The 22,285-nt window shown below is 36.1% G+C and overlaps 1 protein-coding gene across 4 annotated transcripts in view; it reads left to right on the top strand.

The window, feature by feature from the left end:
- Rprd2 (regulation of nuclear pre-mRNA domain containing 2) overlaps positions 1–22,285 on the top strand; it is a 94,375-nt gene that overhangs the window by 53,284 nt on the left and 18,806 nt on the right. For 2 of the 4 annotated variants that reach the window (XM_015503011.2, XM_048814915.1), the window contains exons 3-7: positions 16,238–16,338; positions 17,247–17,324; positions 18,578–18,630; positions 19,361–19,487; positions 21,617–21,792. In XM_015503011.2, coding sequence (XP_015358497.1) covers positions 16,238–16,338; positions 17,247–17,324; positions 18,578–18,630; positions 19,361–19,487; positions 21,617–21,792 — 535 coding nt within the window. The remainder of the gene's footprint in view (positions 1–16,237; positions 16,339–17,246; positions 17,325–18,577; positions 18,631–19,360; positions 19,488–21,616; positions 21,793–22,285) is intronic. The other 2 variants (XM_015503012.2, XM_015503013.2) reach the window with 1 other exon arrangement.

Here is a 22,285-nt window from a genome sequence, read left to right as displayed (position 1 = left end):
ATTTTATTTATTTATTTTTATGTGGTGCTGAGGATTGAACCCAGTGACTTATACATGCTAGGTGAACACTCTACCACTAAGCTACAATCCCAGCCCCCCAGCCCTTTTTTTTTTTTTTTTTTTTTTTTTTAGTTTTTGGCGGACACAACATCTTTGTTTGTATGTGGTGCTGAGGATCGAACCCGGGCCGCACGCATGCCAGGCGAGCGCGCTACCGCTTGAGCCACATCCCCAGCCCTAGAGAGATATGTTTTAATAATTAATTACCGTAAGCTCTGTAACCAGCTTGGATTGAATCCTAGCTATACCACCTTCCAGCTCTATAACATTAAGCAATTTAAATTAATCTCAGTTTTCTTACCTGTTTGAAGAACCGATAATATTACTATCCCATAGAGTACAATAATACATGAGTTACTAATACACACAAGGTCTTAGAACAATGACCGGAATTCAAACACTTAAATGTTAGCTGCTGATTTGATGATTTCGATGATAAAGAGGAAATTTATGGCATTATTATTATTTCAAATTAATGTTACCAAGTAAATACTTTGATCATTGATTAAAATATATTTTATATTGCTTTATGATTTAACAAATTCCTTTCTGTCTTTGTTATCTGCTTTGATCCTCAAACCACTAGATTATTATTTTGAGCTGGGCACATTGGCATATGCCTATAATCCCAGTAGCTCAGGAGGCTGAGGCAGGAGGATCCCAAGTTCAAAGCCAGCCTCAGCAATGGTGAGGCACTAAGCAACTCAGTGAGACCCTGTCTTTAAATAAGATACAAAGTAGGGCTGGGGGTGAGGCTCAGTGGTTGAGTGTCCCTGAGTTCAATCTCCCGTACCAAAAAATAAAAAAAGATTATTATTTTGCAGACAAGAATACTGATGATAAAATCAGTGGTATAAAACCATTTTAAGACTGGAAATTGAACATTAAAAAATATGAAAGGATGAGGAGCTGGGGCTGGGGCTTAGAGGCAGAGCGCTCGCCTGGCATGCGTGAGGTACTGGGTTTGATCCCCAGCATTACATAAAATAAAATAAAGGTATTGTGTCCGCCTATAATTTAAAAAATATTTTTAAAAATATGAAAAAATGAGATCATGTCACTCAGTAGCCTTTGCTGACTTCTTTTTACATTGTAGTACCATATCCAGAGAAACGTGTAAGTAACTAAGATGGTTCAAGCACTGAGGAAGACACTTAAAGCCTCTGCAATAATATCTTGATGTTTTTTCCATCCTTGCCTATGTGTGTGTTTATTCTTGGTGTATCTCCTCTTTGGGGGGAAACAGCAGAGTTTGGAGGTTAGAATGCCAGTTTTGGAATCAAGTTGCCTTGATTTAAAAATCTATCACTTGTTGGAATAGTTATTTAACTTTCTTGTGCTTCTTTTTTCACCTGTAAATTGAGAATAATAGTGCAGATTGTCTCTTAAAGATGTCATGAAGATTAAACAGATTAATAAATAAAATACTTCTAAAGGAACATAAATCTATTCAAAAAATGAGCTAAGTATCCATCTCAGAAGTTCAAAAAAAAAGCAAAATAAACAAAATATGTTGTGAGGTACCTCATTCAAGTTCATGAAGGCGGAAAGAAGAATGGTGATTGCCAGTGGCTGGAGTAGAGAGAGTAGGATGGGGAATTACTGTTTAATATGTATAGCGTTTCAGGGGTTTTTTGTTTGTTTGTTTGGGGGTAGTGGTGGCTTTTTTTGGTACCAGGGATTGAATCCATCCAGAGACACTGCATCACAGAACCACATCCCAAGCTTTTTTTTTTTTTTTTTTTAAGAGAGACAGAGTCTCTCTAAGTTGCCTTAGGGCCTCACTAAGTTGCTGGCTTTTAACTTGTAATCCTCCTACCTCAGCTTCCCAAGCACCTGGGAGTACAGGCATGTGCCACCATGCATGTTTTAGTTTTGCACAATAAAGAAAATTTTGGAAATATGGATGGTGGTGATAGTTGCACAACAATATGAATATACTTAATGTTATCAAATTGTACACTTAAAAAAGTTTAAGATACAGAGTTGGAGGTATAATTCAGTGATAGAGTATGTGCTATTAAGGTCTTTGGTTTGATCCCCAGCGTATACACACAAAAAGTTAATATACGAATTTTGCATGTATTTCCCTATAATATAAAAATTAGGAATAAGATAACGCAAAGCCAAACAAATATACAGTAAAAGGTTAACAAAGAAAACATTAGGTTTTTTCAAGAAAAATAATAAAACTGAAAAATTTTACATGAGATTCATCACCACAAGAAAGAAAGGGCATAAATACTATTAGTAGTGTCAGAAGGAGGACATTATTACAGATGTTACGGGCCATAAGAAAAGGATACCTATGAATTTGAAAATTTAGGCAGTGGTTAAGTTCCTTTAAAGTATCTGAAGTAGATAAATTTGAACTGGGTATGGTGGCACATGCCTGTAATTCTAGCAACTAAGGAGACTGGGGAAGAAGGATTGTAAGTTCAAGGCCAGCTTGGACAACTTAGTGAGACCCTGACTCACATTTAAAACTAAAAAATAGAAAGGGCTGAGGATGCAGTTTAATGGTAGAGCAACCCTCAGTTTAATCCCCAGTGTCAAAAAGAAAGAAATATCCCTGACCTACATTCTTTACCAAATTTTGACACCAAAACCCAAGTAAGAAAAGATGAGAAAGAAAAAAATAGAATTATATTTATGAGCATAGATAGGAAAAAAAAAACTGAGTCTAGTGTATCAAAATTAGGATAAATCATCTTAACTATAATAGGGTTTATCCTGGGAATGGAAACGTGGTTTAGTTGAAAAATAAATTAATGCTTGAGAATTAAAAGAAAAATCTTGTGATGATTTCAAAAAATGTAGGAAAAATGAGTTAAATGTTCATTCCTTAATAAAAGGACTCAGTGATAGAAAGGGACTTCTGTCTAGTGGTGAGTTTCTTCCCAAAATAACAAACTTCAGCTGTCAAAACAAGGATGATGCCCAGTGCTTTGCAGTGAAGTTCTTAGCCAGGGCAATAAGGCAAGAAAAATAAATATATGGTACAAATGAAAGGATTAGAAAACACACAAACAAAATTGTGACTGATTTTAAAGATATGGCTGTATACATAGGAAACCCAAAAGAATCTACAGATGAACTAACTGGCATTAATTAGAGTTAGCAAGATTGGGGACTTCAATCAATACAGGATAATTCATTATCTTAATCATATTTAAGAAAATAAGAAAAATTAAAAACTTTTTTTGGGGGGGGTGGGTAACCAGGGATTAAACTCAAGGGGACTTGACCACTGAGCCCATCACCAGCCCTATTTTGTATTTTATTTAGAGATAGGGTCTCACTGAGTTGCTTGGCACCTTGCCATTGCTGAAGCTGGCTTTGAACTCGTGATCCTCCTGTCTTAGCCTCCCTAGCCACTGGGATTATAGGCGTGTGCCACCACACCCAGCAAACATTTCAACTAATCATTTTTACTGGTAAGAAAAATGAAATACAATATTTTGTTGTTATTGTTTTTGTTTTTGGTTACCCAGGATTAATCCCAGAAGTGCTTTTCAACTGAGTTACATCACCAGTCAACAGTTTATTCTTATTATTTGTAGCACTTATGTTTTGTAAAGTTATCCTGTTCACTCAGTTAGTGCATGCTGAATCATTATTGCTCCTCAGGGAAATACAGGGTATACAGAGTTGGATTCCTGTGAGCACCTGATTACAACAGCTCTTCAACCAGTGAATATATAGTAAGCTTGTTTTGAGTATTTCTATTTAAATAACCTTATTTAATATATGTTGTTGATTAATTAACATTGAACTCACAGCCAGCAGCACTGTTACTAACTCCTGAATAACATTTTTGTAACACACATATTTGCTTCCTAAGGCATATCACAGGTTTCTTAAATTTAGGGATGGTAGACAGTAATCTGGCACTATTCTTTGGAGCTATTTCTAAACAATGAAATCATCAACATAATGCACAAAAAGTTCTAAGAAACATGGCACTAAATAGACTGTAGAAAGGATATTTGCTCATAGCATGAGAACTAAAACAAGAAGGCAGGATATCACCTTGTTTGGCATCAACTGGATTGTGAAGAAAATTCTAAGATATAATTAAGAAACATAGTGTCTGGGCACAGTGGTGCATATTTATAATCCCAGCGGCTCAGGAGGCTGAAGCAGGAGGATCATGAGTTCAAAGCCAGCCTCAGCAAAAGTGAGGCACTAAGCAACTCAGTGAGACCCTGTCTCTATATAAAATACAAAATATGGCTTGGGATGTGGCTCAGTGACTGAGTGCCCCCGAGTTTGATCCCTGGTACCCCCCCCAAGTATCAACAATTAATTGCAAGGGCTGGGTTGTGTGGCTCAGTGGTCCATTGCCTCTGACCTCTGAGTTCAATTCCTGGTGCCAAAAAGAAAGAAAGAGAGAGAGGGGGAGGGAGGGAGGGAGAGAGAGAAAGAAACATTGTACCAAAATAAATATTTGTAAAGAGGAAAGATTGAGTTTTTGACAATACTGACTTGTAAATCTCACACAATCTTCAGTAAGATCTGAGGCTGTTTTTTTTCCCCTTCAATTCTACAAATTGACTGAATTTCAAATGAAAGTGCAGATGAACCACGTCTGTCTGTCCTATCTGCCCACCACCAATGGTGAAAGAAAGATAAGAAATTTTTGAAGAAAAACAAGGTGGGAGGGTTTGCTCTACTAGATAACCAAAATTTATTAGAAAGCTAAAATAAATAGCTAGGTATAGTGGCACCTGCCTGTAATCCCAGTGACTCATGAGACTGAGAGGCAGGATCACAAGTTTAGGGCAACCTAGGCAACTTAGCAAGACCCTGTTCAGGGGCTAGAAATGTTGCTCAGTAGTAGAATGCACCTAGCAGTGTAATATTGGTCTAGGATAAACAAAGAAACTAGTGGAACATAATAGAAAGCCTACAACTAGACTAATGTAACTATGTATACTTGATTTTTGTAAGAGACTGCAGGTGGTAGAAAATGAATGTTTTAATAAATAATGCTGATATTGACTTTTTTCATAAGTAAGGGAAATTAGATTCCATTTTTACCATACACAGATATTAATTCCATGTAATTAAATACCTGAATGTGGAAGAAGTATATTACAACTGCTGTAAATAACATTTTAATGAAAAATAAGCATATTAAAAACAGTTGAGGGCTGGAGTTGTGGCTCAGTGGTGGAGCTCTCACCTAGCACGTATGAGGCCCTGGGTTCGATCCTCAGCACCACATAAAAATAAATAAAACAAAGATATTGTGTCCAGCTAAAAAATAAATATTAAAGAAATGATAAGGACAGTATTGCAATCAGGAAAGAAAAGTATCTTCTGTTTTTTATTTTTATGTGATGCTGAGGATCAAACCGGGTGCCTCACACATGCTAGGCAAATGCTCTGCCACTGAGTTGCAGCCCTAGCCCTATATATATCTTCTTGAAGACTATATAGGAGGATGTCTCTTGATTTGACCTCATAAGATTACTGAATTCAGCTACATTAACCCATTTCATCTTATTCCAGATGTGGAACATCTATATAAACTTAAATATAGCATGTAATATAATTATATTTATTTTTTAGTTTTATGTGGACACAGTATATTTTATTTTTATGTGGTGTTGAGGATCCAACCCAGTGCCCCGCGCACGCCAGGCGAGTGCGCTACTGCTTGAGCCACATCCCCAGCCCTATAATTATATTTATATAATAATAATACAGTAATTATAATACTATTAGTAATATATGTAAGCTCTAGATTATTTCCAACCTATTTTAATGTACTTGTCGATTTAATTGAAATATTTGGATTGGGATGTAGCTCATTGGTAGAGTATGCTTGCCTAGTATGCAGGAGACCCTGGATGTAGTAATATAATTATATTTATATAATAATAATAATACAATAATTATAATACTATTAGTAATATATGTAAGCTCTAGATTATTTCCAACCTATTTTAATGCATTTGTCGATTTAATTGAAATATTTGAACTGGGATGTAGCTCATTGGTAGATTATGGTTGTCTAGTATGCAGGAGATCCTGGATTTAATCCCTAGTACTACCAGCCACACAAAAAAGACACTATTCAAAAGGTGAAAAGATAAGCCTCATAGCCTCAAATTAGGAGAAAATATTTACAGTGCAGTTAACAAAAGGTTCATATCCACAATACACAAAGAATTGCAAATAAAGAAGAAAGACAGTTTTATCTGGCATTTATGTTAGAAGTTAAAACTGGGAAATTGTTTGAATATATATTGATCATTTTTTCCCCTATTAATCACTTATTTTTTCCCCACCCTGCAATAATGGGAATTGAACCCAGGAGCATTCTACCATAAGTTATATCCCTAGTCCTTTTTATTTTTTATTTTAAGACAAGATCTTACTAAGTTGCCTAGGCTGGCCTTGAACTTACAGTCCTCCTGCCTCTGCCTCCAGAGTTGCTGGGACTATAGTCCAGCAACTGTTAATCACTTTTAGAACAATAAAAATAAAAAAACATTTTAATGAAAAATAAGCACATTAAAAACAATTAATAAGGACAGTAATATTACCTTCTTTCACACCCTTTAATATCTGACTTAATAGCAAATGCCTAAACTCTTTTATCTGCTTCTGCCTTCTTTTGGGATAGCACCTGTCAGCACAAGAACTGCTGAAATACATCATTATATACTCTGTCAGTCAGATTCCAATCAGGAAAGAAAAATACACACTAGTAATTTAAACAGGGAAAATTTAACATAAAGAATTGTTAAATAGATTTAAGTGGTTAACTACTAAAACAAATAAAAGCTGTGATAGGATAATGTCCACAGAAAGCAACTACAATCTCTAAATCTAAGTAGTCCCTCCTCCAAGTGAGATCTAGACCTGAGGAGAGAGTGGATTATTGAAATAATGTCTGCTGTTGTAGTAGGAAAGAAACAGGCTGGAGAGCATTCCTCACTGAACTGCATAAGCAGCCCTTGCTACCTGGACTGCTGTGTGTGGATTCATGTGAGAACCAAACACCAAAAGGAGAATCCTTTCTGCTTTTTCTAACCTTTAAATGTCATTCCAGTGTTGGGTTTGTAGCTCAGTGCTTGCCTAGCACATGTGAGGCCCTGGGTTTGATCTTTAGCACCATATAAAAATAAACAAATTAAAGGTATTATGTCCACCTACAACTAAAAAAATATTTTAAAAAAATACCAACATGAATATCTCTCAGGGCAAAAATTTTAAAGTTCATCAATACCAACATTAGCAAAATTATGACGCAATGGAAACTCTCATATACTGATGTCAATGAGAATTGATTGTTACAAAAACCTTTTATTTTTCCTAGTACTGGGGATTGAACTGGCAGTTTATCCCACGGAGCTAAATCACCGTACCTTTTTTTTTCCCTCCCCCCAGGGTCCTTGCTTTTTCTTTTTAATAATTATTTATTTTTATGCTAAAGATTAAACCCAGTGCCTCACACATGCTAGACAAGCACTCTGCCACTGTGCTACAGCCCCAGCCCCCATTTCTTCTTCTTCTTTTTTAATTTATTTATTCTAATTTGTTATACATGACAGCAGAAAACATTTCAATTCATGGTAACATATGGAGCACAATTTTTCATTTCTTGGATTGTACACAGGTAGAGTCACACCATTCGTTTCTTCATAAATGTACCTAGGTTAATGATATCCGTCTCATTCCACTATCTTTCTACCCCCCACCATACCTTCTTTTTTGAGACAGTGTTTTACTAAATTGCTGGGAATGGCCACCATGTCCCACTGGTACTACTCCCCTCCCCACCCTTTGGTCCCACTCAGCCACATCCCCAACCCTTTTTTTATTTTGAAACACGGTCTTACCAGGTTTACAGCCTCCCAAGCTAGTAGGATTACAGGTGGTGTGCCATCACGCCCAGCTGGTGCAACCTTTTTAAAAACAGTTTGTTATTTATACCCTGTGATCTAGTGATTTTCATTCTCAAGCTAAATGTTTATGCCCATAAACAGGTGCAGCAAGATCAATAGAAGAGAATTGATCAATTTACAGTGACATTGTTAATGTTCATGAGAATAAAAATTAGAAACAAGTCAGATATTTTCCTGCAATAATGTGGTTAAATTATGGCATATTGGAATACCAGATAGCAAACAAAATAGATACATTTCAGTTATTTGCAATATCATAGATAATTCAAACAAAAAGTTAAGAACCAATTATTGCAATTTGGGACAACAGAAAGTCTATAAGGGCACTAATCACCTCCCAAAGGCTCTACCTGCTGAATACTACCTATCACCTTGGGGTAACATGAAGGGCTGGGATTGTGGCTCAGTAGTAGAGTGCTTACCTAGTACATGTAAGGCACTGGGTTCAATTTTCAGCAGCACCTAAAAATAAATAAATTGGCCAAGCATGGTGGCACCCACCAGCAGCTCAGGAGACTGAGACAGGAGGGTTTCAAGTTCAAAGCCAGCTTTAGCAAAAGCGAGATGCTAAGCAACTCTTTGAGACTGTGTCATAGAGAAATAGGGCTGGGGATGTAGCTCAGTAGTCAAGGGCCCCTAAGTTCAATCCCCAGTACCAAAAAAAAAAAAAAAAAGGAAGAAAGGAAAAAAAAAAGAATTTTAGTGGAACACAAACATTCAGAACGTAATAACTTTGTAGTAATTAAAGCAGTGTGGTGTAGAATGGTGAAATAGACTTAAATAACAAAACCTAGAGCACAGAAGTGGACCTATATGTTTGTGGTCACCTTTGCCAATTGTAGAAGTTGTATTTAAATCACTGGGGGAAAGATGAACTCTTTTTTTTAAGACATTGATGGACCTTCATTATTTATATGTGGTGCTGAGAATTGAACCCAGTGCCTCACACATGCTAGGCAAGTGCTCTACCACTGAACCACAGCCACAGCCCCTAGAAAATGAACTCTTAATAAGAGATTCTGGGATATGATACTTATGATACTTTCTCTTAGAAAAAATAAAATGTTTTCCTATTACACACACACACACACACAAATGAATTACCTTGATATGAAAAACAAAATCTTAGCATGTTTGAAGTTGTAGCTGGCTGTGTGGCAGAATTTGTGCTTAGCATTCATGAGACCCTTGGTTTGATCCCCAGCACCACCAAAGAAAAAACTTTGAAGAAAGTATGAATGTTTTTATGATTATAGGGGATGAAAGACCCTTACAAGATGGAAAACACACACAAAAATCCCAGCTACTGAGGAGGTTGAGGAAGGAAGATTGCAAGTTTGAAGCCAGCCTGGGCAACTTAGTGAGACCCTGTCTTAAAATAATATAATCAGAGCTGGGGATATAGAGTAGAGTGCTTGCCTCACATGCACAAGGTCCTGGGTTCAATCTCCAGCACCACACACAAAAAAAAGACTAGGGATGTTGCTCAGTAGTAGAGTGCTTTCCTAGCATGCACAAGGAGGCCCTGGGTTCAATCCCCAGAACTGTTGCGGTCGGGGGAGGGGGGACTTAAAGAACAGCAAGATTAAACTTCTAGCCAGGTACAGTGGTGCACAGGATCACAAGTTCAAGACTAGCCTCAGCAACTTATCAAGGCCCTAAGCAACTGTCTGAAGATAAAATATGAAACCCTGTCTCAAAAAATGAAAGGGGCAAAGAACATTCTGCTGTAATGTATAACTGATTGGAAGGAAGGAAGGAAGGAGGGAGGGAGGGAGGAAATGAAAGGGCTGGGGATATGTCTCAGTGGTTAAGTGCCCCTGGGTTTAACCCCTGGAATAAAAACAAAAGAAGATTAAACTTGCATTGCAGAGACACTGTAAAACTAAAAACCAAGTTATACACTAAGGAATTTTTGTGTCATAGATGAATAAGTGAATTTTAGAAGATACAGAGCAGCAAGTTTTTGAGTTTTCAAAGTGAGATAAGATCTGTTTTCATCTAGTATTTCTAAGCCTTGAGGTTTTTTTGTTTTTGTTTTAAGGTATTGACTGCCTCCCCTATAAATTGACCTATTTAGTCTTCCTCTCGGGTATTTAGCAGATATTTACTAAGAACCTATAAGTTGGGTTGGGTATATACTTGTCCAACCCATCTTGGGTTGGGTATATACTTACTTAGGTGTATATTTACCTATGCAGGTCCCTGGGTTCAAGCCCCAGTAATGCAAAGAAAAAAAAAAAGAATCTGTAAGAAATAGCACATTAAAGCTGAAAGTGGTAACACATACCTATAATTCCAGCGGTTTGGGAGGCTGAGGCAGAGGATTGAAAGTTCATAGCCAGCCCCAGCAACTTGGCAAGTCCTGAGCAATTTAGCAAGACCCTATCTCTAAATAAAAATATAGAAAAGAGCTGGGGATTGTGGCTCAGTGGTTAAACACCCCTGGGTTCAGTCCCTAGTACCAAAAAAAGAAAAGAAAAGAAAGAAAACAGAAATAGCACATTATTCTGATAATGTCCTGGTGATAAGATATTGATAAAGGAGTACTCCCCTAAGTGAAGCATGTGATTATGCTGTTTAGTTGTATTTTAACTGTGACACCTGGGTACTTCCACTTGTATTCTTCTGAACTTTATACTATGAAATAATTTGCTAGACCTTGCTGTTTTAAAGTGGTGGAGATAGGTCTTGTAAGAAAGCATCTTTTGAATATCATAACAATTCTGCAAGGTCAACTAATTTTTTTGTTATTGTTACAAATCAAGTAAGAAAAGTTTCTAACTAAGTGTATGATATCTATGGTAATAATTGTAAATTGTAAATTCTATAGAAATTGAAATCATGATCAGTTGCAGATATCCTATATAGTCAGTGCTTTACTATATAGGATAACAAAGTAAGGGAAACTGCTATTCTAGACTTTATTTTGTTTAGATTTTATTTTGGGAAAATTCCTAAAGGCAAGAGATGATTGAACCATAGGGGTTGAGAGCTCTGTGTTTCTTTAAATAAGGAAACCTAGCTAAGAATCCTGAAGCTCACAGAAATTACCTACTAAGTAAGTTTATAAATGCAGAAATCTAACCCCAAAACACTACTTACAATCTCATTCCCTATAAGACACAGTGAGGTTTTAATCATTTGCTCTGGATGCCATCAGAATGTTTGGGGGTTTATTTGTTTATTTCGAGGAACTGGGGATTAAACCCAAAGCCTTATGTGTGTGCTAGGCAAGTGCTCTACTACTGAGCTACATTTCCAGTCCTTTTTATTTTTAAATTTTGAGACAGGGTCTCACTCAGTTATCTAGTGAGAGGCTTGATATTTGCAATTCTCCTGCATCAGCCGCCCCAGTAACTGGGATTTTAAAGTAGCTGGGATTGTAGGCCTGTGCTACCACACTCAGCCAGAGTGTATTTCTAAAGAATATTAATGAATTAAGCAAATCTAAGTTAGCAGGTGGAGAATTTAAGAAATGTTAATTAGATTTTTAAGCCATTCTAACTATAGCAGTATTATCTTACTCAAATTACTTTAGGAGCTGTGCATGGTGGCTCATATAATATCAGCAGCTCAGAAGATTGAGGATCACAAATTTAAGGCCAGCCTGGGCAATGTAGAAGACCCTATCCCCCATACTGTGCAAAAGAAAAGAAAAAAAGAAACCTGAGACTGCATTTTTAAAAAATATTTATTTCTTTTAGTTGTACTCAATGCCTTTATTTTTATTTATATGTGGTGCTGAGGATCGAACCCAGGGCCTTGCACGCGCTAGGCGAGTGCTCTACCTCTGAGCCACAACCCCAGTCCCCCCCACACTGCATTTTTAACATTGAGTTATTATTAGTTACTATCCATCCTGTCACTCATGCTTTTTTTCTTCCATAAGAGTATTTTTCTGTAAATTTTGCCCATATGGGTAGTAACAGATGATCAACAAAGAAGTTACTATGAAGGCAAGGTCTTTTCCTTGGTTTTTAAAAATAGTATTTTAGTATTACCTAAAGTTCAAAAATTTCAGGCTTTTGTGATTATACAAGAAAAGAGGTAGCAGTTGCTACATAATTGACAAAATATTAGCTGACTCAGGAATGAAACAGAGTAGAATGGCCGAGTTGACATTAACACAGTATACTCATATCAATAGTACCCTATGACCAAAGCAGTTAGAGGGGCTCTGGAGGAGGCTAGTGTAACTTTGTATCATTAGTTCTCCCTGTCATCCAGAAGGCCATAAAAAGTCCCATGGATTGAGATCAAACAAATAGGTACTCGCAATCAAAGATCTCCAAACACAGGGAAATAAACCACCACCGTAAGTGAAAACCAACAGATTTTGACTCTGGCCTCCCATGAGTTGTTTATATTCCAAGTATTAAACAGACTATATAAAACACCTATATGCAAGGAATATTAAAGATTAAATAAAATGAACAGCGGGTACGATTTATTAAAGAATCAATAAGAATTCTGAAAAAGTAAAAAAGAACAAACTAGAATATAGTTCTGAGGAAATTACATTGCATTAAGAGAAATAAGGAGGGCTGGGGCTGTAGCTCAGCGGTAGACTTCTCACTTAGCAAGTGCGAGGCCCTGGATTTGATCCTCAGCACCACATAAAGATAAATAAATAAAGATATTCTGCCCAACTAACACCAAAAAAATAAATATTTTTTTTTAAAAAAGAGAGAAATAAGGATTTGGAAAACTTAAAATTAGAATGAGAGGCCTGGCTGGGCTCGGTAGCACATGCTTATAATCCTTGGCTTGGGAGTCTGAGGCTTAGCAGAGACCCTACTTCAAAAAAATTATGAAAAGGAATGATGGGGGGTTGGGTTTGTACCTCAGTGGTGAAGTGCTTGCCTAGCATGTGTGAGGCACTGGGTTCATTCCTCAGCACCACATAAAAATGAATATATAAGGTATTATGTCCATCTACAATTTAATAATATTTTTTAAAATAATAAATTAAACTAAGGTATTGATTCCATCTACAACTAAAAATATGTATTTTTTTGTTTGTTTGTTTAAAAAGGGAAGGGGGTCCTGGGGCTCAGTGATGGAGCTCTTGCCAAAAAATTAATGGCCAGGCTCAGTAGTGCATGCCTGTAATCCCAGTGGCTCGGGAGGCTGAGACAGGAGGATCAAAAGTTCAAAGCCAGCTTAGCAACAGCAAGGCTCTAAGCAGTCAGATGTCGTTCAGTGGTCGAATACCCTTGAATTCAGCCTCTGGTACCAAAAAAAAAAACTTACTGAAAAGGAACAGCTGAGATACTTTACCATCAACAAAATTCTGAATCAGTTTTATTCTGGAAAGTAAGCAATGGGAAGAAGGGTCAGTCATACATACTGTCAGTAAAATATATGAGATACCTCAGAATAGCCTTAGAAGGAAATAGTGTGAGACCTAATAAATTTGTACTTGGGAATACTGAATAAAAATTAAAGCCAGGCGCAGTGGCACACACCTGTGATCGCAGCAGCTTGAGAGGCTGAGGCAGGGGGATCAAAAGTTGAAAGCCAGCCATCCTCAACAACTTAGCAAGGCTTTCAGAAACTCAGTGAGACCCTGTCTGTAAATTACTAAAAAGGGCTGGGGATGTGGCTGGGTGGTTCAGCACCCCTAGGTTCAGTACCTTGAACCAAAAAAATGCATAAATCTTAATGGAATATGGCATAGTGATTGAAAATGCTAGTGCAGGGGCACACCCCTATAATCCCATCCACTCTGGGGAATAAGACAGGGGATGGCAAGTGCAAGGCCAGCCTGGGCAACTTCGTGAGACACTGTCTCATAAAGCGAAATGGACTGGGATATGTAGCTCAGGAGTAGAGCACCCCTAGACACAAGCCCCTCTATCCCCGACCCTAAAAAAGAGAAAGAAAATCTTTACAAAGAGTTGATGGGAACATTGGGAAATGATTGTAAAGCGAAAAGAATAGAATGCAATTTGTGTGTTGTGTATGTTTTATAATTGGTTGCAAATATCAACATTCATAGGATAAAATGATGAAAGACAAGTAGTGTTGAAACTATTATCCTATAAATTTCCATTTGGTGAAAGCGAGTGGAGTTTTTCCTTTACTTTCCCGTAATTTTGTCAGTGTTTTACTTGTGTGTATTTTATGAGAAAAAGTATCTCAGCATAAAAAAATATAAGGAAGAAATGAAAGTACAGTTTCTATTATAGTTAGTAAACCTCTATAAAATATGATTTTCTAGAATCTTTTTTTTTTTAGAGAATTTTTTTAATATTTATTTTTTAGTTTTCGGCGGACACAACATCTTTGTTTGTATGTGGTGCTGAGGATCGAACCCGGGCTGCACTCATGCCAGGCGAGCGTGCTACCGCTTGAGCCACATCCCCAGCCCGATTTTCTAGAATCTTAATACAATTTTTTTTTTTTATTCATTCTTAGGGGAAAAAAAGGAAATCCTTTGTGAACACATAGACTCTTATGTTGATATTAGGTTAGTTTATTATCTTTACTTTCATTTCTTTATGGTTTGATGAGTTCACTTAAGAAGTTCCCATTTTGTCTTTTGACAGATCTGTTTTAGGGTGTTAGAAGGTTCTGTCTCAGATCTGTACAAAATTTCTTTTCCTATATCTGTCTTCTTTTGTCCTTATTTTGTCTTCTAGGATCATATCAGTCTGATTTCATCTTTTTATTGAGCCTAAGGGCACTGTTTACCACTGAGCTACTACATCCCCAGTCCTTTTTATTTTAAGACAGTCTCATTAAGTTGCTGAGAGTCTTCTCTAAATTGCTGAGGCTGGCCTTAAACTTGTGATCCTCCTGCCTCAGCCTCTGGAGTCCCTGGGATTGCAGAGGTGCACCACTACACCTGTCACTGATTCATTTCCTTGCTCTTCTTCACAAGCCTCTCAACATTGTTTTTTCTTATTCCTTCTATAGTTCACTTAAAACATAGTTTTGCTGAGCTTAGTAGCACATGTCTGTAATCCCAGCTACTCACGAAGCTGATGCAGTTTGAGGGCAACTGTGCAACTTAGTGAGACCTTGTCTCAAAGTAAAATAAAATAAAAAGGGATTGGAAAGTAGCATGTGCATAATACTGGGTTAAGCCCCAGTATGTGTGTCAGGGTGCAAGGGGATAGTGACATAATTCTTTATTCTGGTAATTATGTCTCATTTTTTCTTTCACTACTTTGCTTTTAAAGTGGGATAACCAACCTGAACTGAGAGCTCATATGTGAGCCCAAACAATAACAATAACATCTCAACTCCCTCATTCTAGATAATGTATTCTTACAGTATCATTCCATAGTTTTTTAGACAACATATTGAAACAGGATTTATTAAAATTATTTAATTATTGCCTTTAAAGGGCTTAACCCAGTATTATACACATGCTACTTTCCAATCCCTTTTTATTTTATTTTACTTTGAGACAAGGTCTCACTAAGTTGCACAGTTGCCCTCAAACTGCATCAGCTTCGTGAGTAGCTGGGATTACAGACATGTGCTACTAAGCTCAGCAAAACTATGTTTTAAGTGAACTTCAATGAATTGAAGTGCATTCTGCTGTCATGTGTAACTAAGTAGAACAAATTTTTTTTTAAATGGGGAAAATGTTAAAAATAAAAGGCAATGGGGGAGGGCTGAGGTTGTGGCTCAGTGGTAGAGCACTCACCCAGTATGTGTGAGGCACTGGGTTTAATCCTCATTACCACATAAAAATAAATAAATAAAATAGAGGTATTGTATCCATCTACAATCCCCCCAAAAAAATTTTTTTAAAGGCAATGGGGAGTGGGGGGATACAGTGCACAGTATTGTTAAGTTTTGTCTTTTAGTGGCAGAATTATTTTGGATTTTGTTTTGTTTTTTGAACCAGGTTCTTATTAAATTTCATCTTGTTAGATTCAACCTATATTTTGGAATACCAGTTGTATCATTTAGTGCATTGACTAGCATGTACTTCATATCCATCACAAAGTTTAGTATGTCATCCATAGCCTTCTCTTTGTCCTTGACAAAAGTGTTGAATAAAGTTTTTACGATTTCTTTAACCCTAAACACTAAGAAAAAAAATTATATTTTATGAAAACTTTTTATTCCAAATCAAATTGGTTCATCAATCTAATCATAAAAATACTCAGCATTTAGGGAAAAAATATTTAAAAATAAACATCAGGAAAAACTTGGAAAATAGTAATTTTGTTGATTTTTACACTTCTAGCTTTGAATGTGAGTCAATCTTTTTATAATCTCTTTTTCTTCAGGGATCCATCTGTCTCCAAGTCTGTAGAACGAATCTTTAAAATCTGGGAAGATAGAAATGTATACCCAGAAGAAATGATTGTGGCATTGAGAGAGGCTTTGAGTAAGTGTCTTTTCCCTCATAAAACAAAAATTGAGTCACTCTGTACAATTATATATCTATAGACCCAGTCTGGTTGTATAATAATTAAAAACAAAATTTTGAATCTGGTCCTGTTGTTTAACATTAAGTATTTGTAAAAATCTAGATCTGTTTGAATTTAAAATTTAAGTGGAATTGATTTGAGAGGCAGGGATTTGGATTTTGTTTTTATTGACTAAAAAAAAAATCAAACATAATAAGTGATGATAGTCATCTGATTATTTTCCTGCATTTGCTTTAATTGAATATTTCAAAAGTGTTCTTCATTGTTCAAATAAATAAATGCTACTGTGTTCTCTTACTATTGGAGAATTTTTGTACAGGGTTTAATTTCTTCCTAAGCTTTTTGGCAGTAAATATATATTGGCAGTCTTCAGACTTTGTTTTGATTTAGGTTTGCAGTAAGTTATATACCTGTGTTTTGGGGTGTTTTTTGTTTGTTTTGTTTTTGTAGTAATTTTGTCCTTATGTATTTGATGCATGTAATTAAGTCATTGAATAGAAGTTGGGGGTAATCTGCTATCATGATCATTATTTGACTAGAAATTTGCTTTCAAAATACCATCGTCTAAGAAGCTGTTAAATTCTTCATTTGAATTTGTTAAATGATATTTTAAGCCTTCTGCCCTATTCTTTTCAGATCAGTAATATCTTATAGAAATTGTTTGATGGCTTCTTAGATCTGGTGGGTGTTTTTATATATCTATATAGATATAGATATATAGACATAATTTTAATAAAAATTAAAGAAAAGAAAGAAACAACACAGTCTCGGATTGCCTTTTTTCATACTACAACTTTGGCACTGAAGTGGACAGACAGAACAGCTTCCCATAATGCCAGATTGCAAAAACTGAAATGTTTTCCAGGTACCAGTTTCAAAACTCAGAAGCAGCTGAAAGAAAATCTGAACAAACAACCGAATAAGCAGTGGAAGAAATCACAAAGTAAGGAACAAAATCTCAACTAATATAAAATTACCTCCTCTTTTTGGAGCAGAAGAAAATGTAGACTATTTGACATCGTACCTGGCATAAACCATGGGCAAGCCTATGTTTTCCAGGCCGGGGAGGCTCCCAATGACTTACATTAAACAAGCTACCATGAAGTTACCTCTTTAAAAACCACTACTAAACAAAGAAAATGCAGAAAAAGGGTTTAATTGAGTGAAGATTCAAGAGTAGTTGGGGGATTGAAAGAAGAAAAACAAAACAAAACTTGATAGTGCTCAGGCTAATTCTCAGGTTCAAAGATATATGAAGTTAGAGGCAGCTGGCATTAAACCACAGAGCTGAAGAAGAGACTAGGCATTGAGAAGCATTTTTGTAGGAGCCATGAAATCCTTCAGATTTGGGGATACATTCTACCAATTAGACATGGGCCTCATATCCTGGCAAGAAGCTCATTCTCTAACTGGAGCTCCTGTTGTGTTTATCATGTTTACCCAGCATGAGATCAAGGGAGTGGAATACTGCATGTGATAGGCTTCTGTGGGAAAACTGAGGAATATTGAGAGACTTGAAGGTATGGAGGGAACAAGGTAAAAGTGAGAATTGGGAGGTGAAACAAGACATTTGCAATGGTTTGCTCCATCAAGCACATGATATTCATCATGGTTAAGGGGAGTCCTCTGACATCTTCTTGGTCATAAGTTGCATGCTTAGAACAACAAGAGTCATCATTCCAGCCATAGTTCATCCACAGTGATAATGTACTGAGAACTGTCCTTGCCTGGTTTTGCTGTGAAGTGAGTTAACAGAAAATAAATCCAAAACTAAACATATGGGAATAGAGTTGATAATTGTAAGTAAATTTTTCAACCAGTGCTCAGGGTTAATTTTATGTCCTATTCCTAAACATCGTCATGTTGAGATTTTGGGACTCTCTTACATTCTCAGTCAGTATAGAAAAAGCAGGTACTTCACGTATCTCCAAATCAGTGAGTCTAGGACTCCATGACTTCAGGGTCCAATTCGAGGTAAGTTGGTTAGGCCTATCTAAATAGTTTATTTTTATATTGACTATGTTTGGGAGTATTTAAATTTCATAGTTCATTATTTATTCTAAGAAGTATATTATGATTTAAATGTGCATGTTTGCCATATGTTCAAAGAGTACATCCTTAACTATACAGCTAAGATTTTTCCTGAGTTTAGTCAACTCCTTATATTCTTAATGACTTTTTGTTTAATTCCAACAGCATCCACGAATCCAAAAGCTGCTCTCAAGTCTAAGATAGTTGCTGAGTTTCGAGTAAGTTAAATGTTAACTTAAATATATTAACTAGAGCAAAACATTATTTATCCCTTTTAATATAGTTTAGTAAAATTTATTTTTACTAAATTTTATATTGGTTATGTTCTAAACATGCTTGAATCATTCTAATAAAATCCAGATTGGAATTAGATTGTCTAGAATATAACCTTCCAGACTGTGTGGTATCAACTAAGTTCTGTATTGAATTTATGCTAACAAGAAGGCTCATCAGTGAAATTCTGCTAAATTAGAATTTTTGTTGAGAAGACTATGTTTATGTAACTAAAATTTAAAGAGAATGTGAGTAGCTGGGTGTGTTGGTACATGCCTGTTATTCCAGTGACTGAGGAGGCTGAGGCAAGAGGATCACAAATTCAAAGCCAGCCTCATCAATTTAGTGAGGCCCTAAGTAAGACCCTGTCTAAAAAATAATAATAAAATACAATAAAAAGGCTAGAGATGTAGCTCAGTGGTTTTGTACCCCTGATTCAATCCCAAGTACCAAAAAATAAAATTTAAAAAAAAAATTTAAGTGGACCTTTATCTGTTTCTTAAGCCTATATCCATAATTTAACTTTGAATAATTAAAGTAGGTAACTGAAATATAATTTTGACACGAGAAATATCTTTGATATCCCTGACTGTGAGAAAAAAAATGAAGGGAGAGGTAAAAGGAGAAACAATTGAATGATCTTATAAATGAAATATGACTCTGGTCTGTCTTCAGTCTCAGGCCCTCATTGAAGAACTGTTGCTATATAAGCGCTCAGAAGATCAGATAGAATTAAAGGAGAAACAGTTGTCAACTATGAGGGTGGATGTATGCAGCACAGAAACCCTCAAATGCTTAAAAGGTAATACTTATATTCTTTTAAACAAAATAATTCAGATTTTTTATTTCCTCATCTAGAGTTTTCAGGTAATTAAGACTGGTTTACCCCAGAGAACGTTAGGTCTTAAAAACAGTTGTGGTATCTCTGATTTTCCTAATAGTGACTTCATTCATATAAATTAAATTCTTATTCTCATTTTCTTGATGTATTGAATTTTATGTAAGCATTTGTATTTCATATGTGTGATTAATTGGTTTGGATGTGCCCTTTAGTAAGTCACTGTAATGCCTTGTAAAATCTAGTTAGTTGGGGCCAGGGTTGTGGCTGAGTGGTGAGTGCTTACCTAGCACTTGTGAAACACTGGTTTGATCCTCACTCATCACCTCATAGAAAAGTAAAGGTAATGTATTCATCTGCAACTAAAAAAAAAAAATCTAGTCAGTTGGGCTGGGGGTGTAGTTCAGTGGCAGAGAGCTTGCCTGGTATGTGTGAGGCACTGGGTTTGATCTTTAGCACCACATAAAAATAAATAAAGGCATTCTGTCCATCTACAAGTTCTAGTGTCTAAAGCAGTCCTTATTACATAATAGGCATTTGATAAATCTCTTTGAAATAGTGAGTAAATGACTACTAGCTATTCATTTTGGCACATATTTTTTTTCTGCACCACGCTTTATTTATTTTTTTAAAAGTTAATTTATTTTGCATTACGGTTCTTAATACACCATTATACAATAATTTAATCTCATATCTGATTATATATAAGATATGTTGACACCAAATTCACATCTTCATACATGTATTATAAACATATAATGATGAGGGTCTCCTTTCATTATCCATGCTATTCCCCTTCTTCCTCCCTTGCCCTCCCTCCCAACCCCATTTTGAGTCTCCCCCTTTAGAGAAGACATTCGGCATTTGTTTGGGGCGGGGGGGGATTGGCTAACTTCACTTAGCATTATCTTCTCTAATGCTATCCATTTCCCTGCAAATGCCATGATCTTACTCTTTTTTATTGCTGAGTAATATTCCATTGTGTATAAATGCCACATTTTTTTTTTTTAATCCATCATCCACTGAAGGACATCTAGGTTGGCTCCACAGTTTAGCTATTGTCTGCACCATACTTTAATTGAGTGTGATCTAATTTAGTTCTCACAACAACCCAGAAGCATTCTAAAAAATCTCTTAATTCATGAGAAATCTGAGGCTTCACTTCATAAGGAGATGAGTAGTTTGGTCAAGTTACACAGCTGATAAGAGGCAAAGCCCAACTTTATGTCCATTTCTAAAGCCAAGTCACTGGAAAAGAAGTATATATCAAATTACTAAGTATCTTTTTCAGAGAGAAAAGGATATTTAGTGTGGTATACAGAAAGATCCATTTACTTTTCTGAACGTTGATACAATGTAAGTGAACAGAATTGAGCTTCATTCTTACTCCTAAGTAGCAGTGTAGCATCAAATTTGTGAAGAAAAGAAGTACAACAAACTTTGTTTTAGTTGAACTTCCTTTTCTTTCTTTTTTTTTAATTATTTTTTTTAGTTCTAAATGGACACAATCCCTTTATTTTTGTTTATTTATTGTTTTATGGGATGCTGAGGATTGAACCCAGTGCCTCACACGTGATAAGTGAGTGCTCTACCTCTGAGCCCCAGCCCCAGCTCATCTTTATCTTAATTATAGATACCTCCACTCTTCTTCACTTTAGCAGATCCACATGAATCTATTTTGTGATTTAAGATAAAACTAAGGTCTGGGGTTGTGTCTCAGTGGTTGAATGTTTGGCTGGCATGCATGAGGCTCTGGGTTCGATCCTTAGCACCACATAAAAACAAATAAAGTAAAAGTTCTGTGTCCATCTACAACTAAAGAAAAAATATTAAAAAAAATATAAAACTAAGACTAAAAATATTATACACTGGGCTGGGGATATAGCTCAGTTGGTAGAGTGCTTGCCTCACTGGGTTCAATCCCCAGCACCACACACACACACACACACACACACACAGACACACACACACACACACACATTATACACCAAGCAGAAAGAGGTTCACAGACTCACATGAATTGATTCACAGACAGGGACTGTCCTCAAAAGAGTAAAATTTTTACAAAATAAATACCTTCTCTATTATTTTAGATAAAACTGGGGGGAAGAAATTCTCCAAAGAATTTGAAGAGGCAAGCTCTAAGCTGGAAGAATTTGTGAATGGACTGGATAAGCAGGTGAAAAATGGGCCTTCACTAACAGAAGCACTGGAAAATGCTGGAATTTTCTATGAAGCGCAGTATAAGGAAGTAAAAGTTGTGGCCAATGTAAGTAAAAATTACAGCTATCTTATATTGAGTGCTTACGGTATGCCAGAGACTGTTTACTCGTGGTATCTAACTTTAAGGATAAGTATTATTATCTCCACAGATGAACCAATTTACTTTTGAAGAATTAGTGACTTTGTACAAGATAATATAGGTAGTAAAAAGTGATGGCGACTAGAATTATACCTGGGTCCTTCTGATTGTAAAGCTCATACAAACCCTAACCATTATGCTGTACTAAAAGCCTAACGCTTTGGTATTTAAGGGATTATCCTGAAGAATCACCTGTAATTACTATTATAGGACATAAATTGGGATTAGAAACCAGTGTATGTACTGTTTATTTTTTTTTTCTTTCAGATAACCAGAAAACTGAATGAAAACATTCTGTTGCTAAATTTCATGTAAACTGACTTTTTTGCCCCCCCCCCCATTAAAAGGCCTCTGAAAGAAGCAGTGTTTTGCTCTTTTTTTTTTTTTTTTTTTTTTTTTT

This window comes from Marmota marmota, unplaced genomic scaffold (genome assembly GCF_001458135.2).
Source record: "Marmota marmota marmota unplaced genomic scaffold, marMar, whole genome shotgun sequence".
Taxonomy (NCBI): Eukaryota; Metazoa; Chordata; class Mammalia; order Rodentia; family Sciuridae; genus Marmota; species Marmota marmota.
Note: the sequence above shows the minus strand (reverse complement) of the source record. Positions and strands in the feature narration are given on the sequence as shown.